At 44.9% G+C, this 8,554-nt stretch overlaps 1 protein-coding gene across 1 annotated transcript; it reads right to left on the minus strand.

Annotated features, from left to right (window-relative positions):
* Window positions 1-561: 561 nt before the first annotated feature.
* LOC139452827 (uncharacterized) lies at window positions 562-8,285 on the minus strand. The gene is made up of 8 exons (XM_071234452.1): window positions 8,179-8,285; window positions 6,227-6,250; window positions 5,584-5,688; window positions 5,042-5,142; window positions 4,507-4,612; window positions 2,643-2,813; window positions 1,659-1,819; window positions 562-790 (listed from the first exon to the last, which is right to left on the minus strand). Exons 1-8 carry the CDS (start codon window positions 8,240-8,242, stop codon window positions 695-697), a joined length of 828 nt encoding a protein of 275 aa, XP_071090553.1. The 5' UTR covers window positions 8,243-8,285; the 3' UTR covers window positions 562-694.
* Window positions 8,286-8,554: the final 269 nt, after the last annotated feature.

Genomic DNA, 8,554 nt, shown 5'->3' on the forward strand with positions numbered 1-8,554 from the left:
GGATATTGTTAAATAGGTGTAAACATACTCACTCACTTGTGTCTCCTCTGTGCTTTTGCCTGGATTTTGTTAAATATGTTTAAACATACTCACTCACTTGTGTCTCCGCTGTGCTATTGCTTGGATATCGTTAAATAGGTGTAAACATACTCACTCACTTGTGTCTCCGCTGTGCTATTGCCTGGATATTGTTAAATAGGTGTAAACATACTCACTCACTTAGTCCGAATTTCTCCCTTTTACACTGAAACTCTTCCACGAATGTCTAACCACCATGTCACAAAGATACATGGATGTTTCATTTTAATGTACTCACTTGCGTTTCATGGCATATGCAGCATCTACAGATATCAGGCGAATGGTCTATGTTTGCTCAAATAAGACACAATAAACTCAAGTAGCATTCATAATTTTACTTGAAATCTATAACAAATAGAAAATTACTCCGCCGTGATATTCCTGGAACAGCGGCGTAAAACCATACTCACTCACTATAAAAAATATGCAGATTCAGTGTAAAACACATGTTAAAAAAACACACAAACACCACAAAAAACAACCCTGTAATCAAAAACCCGATAACAAACACATCTGTCTGGCTTCAGACACAAACATGGGCTTCCCCGTTAAGTTACGGAAAGAGACGAGTAAGGCCGACTGTGAGATGAGATAATCCAGGGCGCCTTGAATCTGCTCAACAGAAGTTGCGTAGAGGGTTGGACAAATAGATGTGGAGTGTTGATAATCGGCTTCGTCCAGACAGACAGAGAGGTACGGGGTTGAGGAAACGCTGAATAGTAATAATAATAATAATAATCATAATAATAATAATAATGATAATAGCATAACTCGGATGGATGAATGCAATATGTATAGTCCTATTATTGTTACATGACAATTAATATAGTGTCGGAGAAATAACAAAAAAAATACAAACGTAGCTTTAACCTAGTTCTCTATCTCAGCTTCTGTATGTATTTGTTGAAGCATGATATTTCACAGTTGGCGTTAAGACCCTCTTCCTGAACGGATCCCGGTTGATTGTTGGGTCATCAATCCCCAACAACATCAACCGGCGCTCACACTTCCCCCTCTCTGCTGCTGACCCGGGACAGTACTGACCACGACACGCCCCTTTATCAGGCTCAGTGTGAGGTCTAGTCACCGCCACTTTGAACTTTTATTGTGCAGATAAAACAGTGATCAGCCTCGTGTAGGTTGCCAGCAGGGTAACGGAAGCCACACGTTTAACACTCATAGCAATCATAATCGGGGTGAATCTGGGATTCGAACCCTCGTAAGAGGATCCTGTCTATGTACAGACTGTGCGGTTCCAACTCCGCTGAACAGAGTGTGAGTGAGAGAGGAAGAATTTAAGTGCACCCCCAGAGAGTTGCGTCCCCTGGTCCGCTTGGACCAAGCTCCTCACAGCGATAGCCCATTCGCGGGGCTGTCTGGACTATCGCTGCGACAGGCAAAGCTCCCCGATGTGATAGGTGTCAACAGTCATGTTTAGAGTTGAACCGTCATGCTTTTTAACAAGTGATGACGGCTGCGATGTTACAGAAAGTGTAACAATGATTTCAGGCACTGGGTAGGAGCTTGCACTGGGTCGACGGAAAGAGAGCGAGCGTCGAGCTGACCAAGTATGTACTTACCCCGAACTGTGAGGGGGGAGGATGTTCATAACGAGGCGACGTCAGATCGGCGTTAAACGCCCAGCCAAAAGAGTTGAGCTTGCCACCATTGTACATGAGAAACACTGGGAAGAAGCGGCCACAGTCCATGTCCCTCGATATGTCGTACCAGTAGTGCACTCCTGAAGCAACAGTAAAAAGGGTTTCTAGGCAATGCTTATTTAGCCTGTAAGTCAATCGTCATTGTGAAATGTGTCATAAATATATGATGAAATGCAAATATGGGCAAACACGTCACCAAGCATTTAGTTCGCTGGCTAAAAATGAAAAAGAAACGGTATTCGATGGCGATGTATTTGATACCAGTATCGTAGTGTGTTTTGGACCTTAAGATTGAGTGATATGACATTTTGATAACATTTGTACCTTTTTTGTCAAATCAAATTTGCAAGTGTGTACCTTATTTTGGCAGGCATTGTAGTTACAGCTGGCGAGGTTAAGTATTGTTTTACGCCGTTTCAGCAACATTCCAGCTATATTACGAAGTGGAAAACCAGACATTGGCTTGAAACATTTTACCAATGTGGAGAATCAAACCAAAGCCCCCGGCGTGACAGACAAACACTTTAACCACAATGCCAGCCGCCTCGCCCCTTAACGAGGTTGAGACTCGTGAAGATCCGAGTCAGAATAGGTCTTCAGCAACCCATGCTTGTCGGGATCGGGTGGTCAGGCTCGCTGACTTGGTTGATGCATTTCATCGTATCCCAAATGCGTTGATCAATGCTCTTGATGTCAGTCACTTGATTGTCTGGTCCAGACTCGACTATTTACAGACTGCAGTCATACAGCTGAAATACTGCTGAGTGCTGCATTAAACAACAACAACAACAACAACAACAACAACAACAACTTAACGAGGTTGAACTGTAGTGTTAAACGTAATACCTGGAAATCAATTTGACCGGGAATGTACAATTTAGGATTGAAAATATCAGACGTTACCCATCCATGGGAAGCACTTTCCTCTTGTCCAGTGTGTTGTGCGGAGTCCTGTCTCGGTCATTGGAATAGTGATGTATTCCCTAGGGGTGGTGCCGTTCTGGATCAGCAGCCGCGTCCCCGTCCCTTCCTCGGAATACTGGTCTGAGGTCCGGCCCCTGCTGCATATACTCCCTGACAACACAAAGAGTGAGTGAGTGAGTGAGTGAGTGAGTGAGTTAGTGAGGATACAGAAAACCAGCCCAGCTTCCAGGAAGGTATCGCGAAGAAGATGCTTGAATAATACACTTGAAAGCCATGTGAGATCATCAAGTCTGGTATGTGTAAAAGCTATACTACTTTACTCTGTGAACTTGACCTTTTGCATAAGTGAACGAAGTGAGCTAGATAAAAATTCCAAGCAGTATTTGAGTATTTGACAATTGATATCTGACCTTCACCTTTTGGTGCCTTCATGTTAATGTTGAAAAACATATCAATGAGCGGAAATGGATTTAGTTGCAGATACACTTTGAACTGTTCCTGTGACACACGACGGGGAATTCATTGCCCCTTATTGACGCTTGTAAGAGGGGTGTTTTTGCGGGAATGGGGATGGGAGATGTAGATTGTGTGAATATGGCGACCTTTCTCTAGTGATGTTGTAACGATCGTTTTACTGCATGTGTAACTGTGTCACGTCATGTTTGGACGACTATCACAATTTGTAGAGTAGCAAACCGACGTCAGTGAAGTCATTCGTAGTCATTATAACCCGGAATGACCACGGAGGGACCAGCATAGGTTGCCAGGACCTATTTTAACCCGGAATGACCACGGAGAGACCAGCATAGGTTGCCAGGACCTATTTTAACCCGGAATGACCACGGAGAGACCAGCATAAGTTGTCAGGACCTATTTTAACCCGGAATGACCACGGAGAGACCAGCATAGGTTGCCAGGACCTACTTTAACCCGGAATGACCACGGGGAGACCAGCATAGGTTGCCAGGACCTATTTTAACCCGGAATGACCACGGAGAGACCAGCATAGGTTGCCAGGACCTATTTTAACCCGGAATGACCACGGGGAGATCAGCATAAGTTGTCAGGACCTATTTTAACCCGGAATGACCACGGAGAGACCAGCATAAGTTGTCAGGACCTATTTTAACCCGGAATGACCACGGAGAGACCAGCATAAGTTGTAAGGACCTAATTTAACCCGGAATGACCACGGAGAGACCAGCATAAGTTTTCAGGACCTATTTTAACCCGGAATGACCACGGAGAGACCAGCTTAGGTTGCAAGGACCTATTTTAACCCGGAATGACCACGGAGAGACCAGCATAGGTTGCGAGGACCTATTTTAACCCGGAATGACCACGGAGAGACCAGCATAAGTTGTCAGGACCTATTTTAACCCGGAATGACCACGGAGAGACCAGCATAAGTTGTAAGGACCTATTTTAACCCGACGAGGGGTTTACCACGCCCATTTAAGGTTGGGTTTTACAGCGTTGCAAGGTAAATCCTTAACAGGGGTTTATGGTAAGGTAACAATCCGTTGCGGAACGGTTGTAAAACACGTGGCAATATCAACGTAAAATTCCCATGTACAGATCATGAAACCAGAACGGAACCACTTGCTTTTCGCGTGGCTTGGGATTAGGCGGTGAGTATGATTGTGCGTCATGCAGTCAATTACTTGTTTGCCCTTTCCAGACTTGGTGAAAAATAACATTCACTCACTCACGTAATTGACCAGGCTGTATAATACTTCAGACAACGGTGTAAAATAACATTCATTCCCTCATGTGATCAGCTAAATTCCGTGCTCTTCACGCACAGAGTGTCCTACTGTCCAGGTGACACACATGCACCTACCAGGGTCGGTGAAGTAGGCGGTGACGAACTGGTGGTGGTCGTACTCGACGAAGGGGTGGTTCCTGATGGGGTCATCGGGGTAGCCGTTGTACTGGTTGCTGGAGAACTGCAACAAGAACACTCATCAGTAATACCACGAGCCATAAGACATCCGCAGTTATACCACGGGCTATAGGACATCACAGGTAGCCCAGTCGTCGCGATTCGCTGTGCAGAGTTGCGTCCCTTGGTCGCACCAGAAACCTATGAATGTGGGTTGGAATCCCGGTTCGCCCCGATTATGTTTCTAGGTTTGTCAGCATCATACCTGTGCACGTGGGTTTCACCGAAGTGGTAAATGTCTGAGACCTGCATCACTTCGGGCTTTCCTCCCACATTAAGCAGACATGCTGTGTAACTGGAATACTGTTAAAATCGGCGTTAAACACAACTCACTTACTCACTCACTCTTGTCACAATTTTCGAAATTCGATATATCACCGTATTGAACAATTTGACTTGTTATAAGGATGGACGTTTTCGATATTGCCCTTACCCCTGCTTGAATGCCGGCGATGATGCCGTTCACGTCAAAGATGAGGACGACAGCGAGGTCTCCATTTTTAGCAAAACGCCTGCCAGCAAACATAGGAGTTGCTGAAAAGAAATGATTTAAAACTTGACTTTTCGTCCAAAGAAATGAAGATGAAATTGCAGCACAACAAGAGTTGTTAATTATATACCGATGGAAATAGTATTGGCAACACATTGTAATGTCTGTGGGTGTGTCAGTGAGTATATCACACCACACACACACACACACACACACACACACACACACACACACACACACACACACACACACACACACACACACACACACACACACACACACCAAACATATACACACCACGCACACATATACACACACCAAACACACACCACACATTCACACACATATACACATATAGACACACACCAAACAGACAGACACACACGCAGGCACGCACACACGCATGCACGCATTCATTCACTCACTCTCACTCACTCACGCACGCACGCACGCACGCACGCACGCACGCACGCACGCACACGCACCTCCACACCCGGACAGCTCGGTGAAGCCTTCACCCCTGGCGGCAGGCACTGTTCTCGGAAGGTGAGAAAATGTCCCGGAGCTGAATACGTTGATTCCGAAAGTCACTGTAAGAATGAAAAAAAGTTGCCGTATAACCACAAAAATACAAAAATGACAATCTACTTCATATTTGTTAGTTTACAATTAGTGAAAAAAGAAGGATATACTTATTCTGAATATACCACGAAGATGAATTAGGGCTGATGCAAGACTGTATTGTAAACATGTGTTAAGTTCAAAAACACAAACCGGCGTCTTCCTTGTGTCATAGCTAGACAGGTTTAGGATTGTAATTAACAGGTAATCCTGTCTTGGGTTTAAATGTTGGTTCAAAGGCAAATACTATGTGGGGAATCGAACCCGGGTCTTCAGTCTGACGACTTAGCTACTAGGCTACTAGACTGGTTCCCTGATCCTCCGCTTGGTGTCGCTGCTCTTGCCCTGCCTTCCAAGGAAAGGACCAGCATAGACTGATTCCCGGATTGTTCGCTTGGTGTCGCTGCTCTTGCTCTGCGTTCAAAGTCTGTCGCAGAAACGAACGGGAACCAGTCTACTAAGCTACACAACAAAACATATCAGAATGTACAGGGGGAACTAGCTTACCTTGCAGTTTGTCCCAGTCAGGCGCTGAAACAGAATATTTACACAGATAATATATGTAACAGAGTATTGTGGTTATTTTAGTCGTATATCAGCGCGTCTTAGTTCGTATGCGAGGAAAGCCCAAATGAAACAGCACGAAACTTGAGCTGACAGACCCCGTGTCATTATCAAGGGGAATCTAGGATTAAAATTCACTACCAGCGTAAACCCTGAAGCGCTATAAACTAAGTGACCCTGTCATGTTGTCATATTCACTCCTTGTTACTGCATTTGTTTCTGGATTTGCTGTCTGTCGCGCATTCAACAATATTCCAGCTTTTTCGCAGCGGCCTGTAAATAATCGAGTCCTGGCCAGACGAACCAATAATTAATATCACTATAAATCATGACATGGGGGTAAGCGGTCAGCCAAGTGTGACCTCCCGCTCCCCTAGTCGCCTCTTACGGCCAACATGGGTTGCTAGGGATATACAGGAATGCGTCGTGGAGAATAGAGAAGAAGCTACTACCTTGATCACCAGCTTCTATCCCATACAGTAACAATCGAGGTGAATGAGTGAGTGAGTACGGTTTTACGCCGCTTTTAGCAATATTCCAGCAATATCACGGCTGGGGACACCAGAAATGGCCTCACACCTTGTACCCATGTCGGGAATCGAACCCGGGTCTTCGGAGTGACGAGCGAACGCTTGAACCACTAGGCTACCCGACCGCCCCACATGCGAGGTGAAGGCAAGCATGCATTATCGACTTTTCCGGAGTTCGAGACAAGGGGTGCCGATATTTGACAGAAAGTTAATGTTTCAAATTATAAATAATAACATAAAATATCATAGAGATGTTGTAGCGTGCATACCAGAAAAGTTAACGCTACCTGATAATAGACGACATGACAGCGTGATCGCTTTTAGCGACGTGTCAGGTTATTGGACGACATGTTAGTGGGAAAGCACGTTGAAAGAATGATTTTACGGCGCTTTTTGGAATATTCGCGATGGGGACACACGAATTGAGTTTCACGTTGTACACCTTGCGAACGTTTCAACAAAGGCTACCCGCCGGCCCGATAACACTTTATCAAATATATCATAAGGGTACGTCCCACTAAATAGAGGGTGTGTCATTTTTATTTTGGAAAAAAACAACACGTTTGCTTTTAGCGAGCGAGATTGAAAGACAACAAGGGAGACGCATAATATGACATTACAACCTTGTTTTATCCCAAAGTTTAAGGAAGAACCGTTATCTTTCCCGAGGTGGGTAACGACGTCATGTTTTCGTGTGGTGTGAAATGAGTTTAAAGCCGCTCTTGTTAACACGACGATGTATCACACAGTATGGCAGTTCCGCAAATCACTGAACACTTGCAGAAATGCGTAGGGCTCACTGACATGGTGAACTAATTTATGTGGAATAACTCATCGACAAAATATTATTTTTGTACTAGATTGGGTATTAACCAGCACAGGAAAACAAAATTCGCCTACAGTAGCTAATGTAAAGGACATGGCAACACGGCAATCTTATACCCCGCGAGTGTGTTGCGTACAGAGAAGCTCCCTTGACTCGAAGTCATTGGGAACATCACATGCACCTCGAACCGTCCGCAGTTCGAGACAAAAGGAGAGCCTACATTAGACCATGAAGCCGATAATAGACCACAGTGCAGATATTGGACCATAGAGCCGATATTAGACCATGGAAACCGATATTAGACCATAGAACCCATATATTAGATCTGGTTCAGACTCGGAAATTTACAGACCGCCGTCATATAGCTCGAATATTGCTGAGTGCGGCGTTAAACAAACAAACCCAACAAACAAACAAACAAACAAACATAGACATAAACGACATTAGGAGATAAGGATGGTCATTGTAAGATGTTAACCTGTATATACTTTACACTCAGTAATACAACAACCACGATATGAATATGAAGACCAACTTACATCTGCTGAAGAAGAAGGCCTGGGACCCAGCCAGGATGGAGATGCACAGTAACAAGCGGAGCATGGCTGAACCTTCTCACCGGGATGGACGCAGTGGAGTGACACGATGCTGGAGCCCAGCAGAGGTGATATCAGTGGGACGTACACTTTCAGCTAGAACCCGAGTCGACCCGAGGTGCAACAAGACAAATACTTCAGCTGGCGTGAGTGAGAAACTCACACATGGCTCGGGTGATTATGCTGTTTGCACTGCGAGCGCCAAATCGGTGTACTTGCATGAAGGCGGTGAACCGTGAATGCAGTTTTAGGATATGAACGAGTAATTCGGAAATAGTACAAATAAACTCAACAATGTTTCCTTTGCAGTTCAGTTGAC

The sequence above is a fragment of the Haliotis cracherodii genome, unplaced genomic scaffold (genome assembly GCF_022045235.1).
Source record: "Haliotis cracherodii isolate W230 unplaced genomic scaffold, xgHalCrac1.p SCAF_9, whole genome shotgun sequence".
Lineage (NCBI taxonomy): Eukaryota > Metazoa > Mollusca > Gastropoda > Lepetellida > Haliotidae > Haliotis > Haliotis cracherodii.

What these genes read in the sequence shown, in the direction of transcription:
- LOC139452827 (XM_071234452.1), bottom strand. Translation starts at nt 8,242, where the DNA reads ATGCTCCGCTTGTTACTGTGCATCTCCATCCTGGCTGGGTCCCAGGCC. An exon ending in CGAGCTGTCCGGGTGTGGAG is followed by an intron (nt 5,143 to 5,583) that starts GTGCGTGTGCGT and finishes ATTTCTTTTCAG; the next exon opens with CAACTCCTATGTTTGCTGGC. An exon ending in CGCCTACTTCACCGACCCTG is followed by an intron (nt 2,814 to 4,506) that starts GTAGGTGCATGT and finishes TTGTGTTGTCAG; the next exon opens with GGAGTATATGCAGCAGGGGC.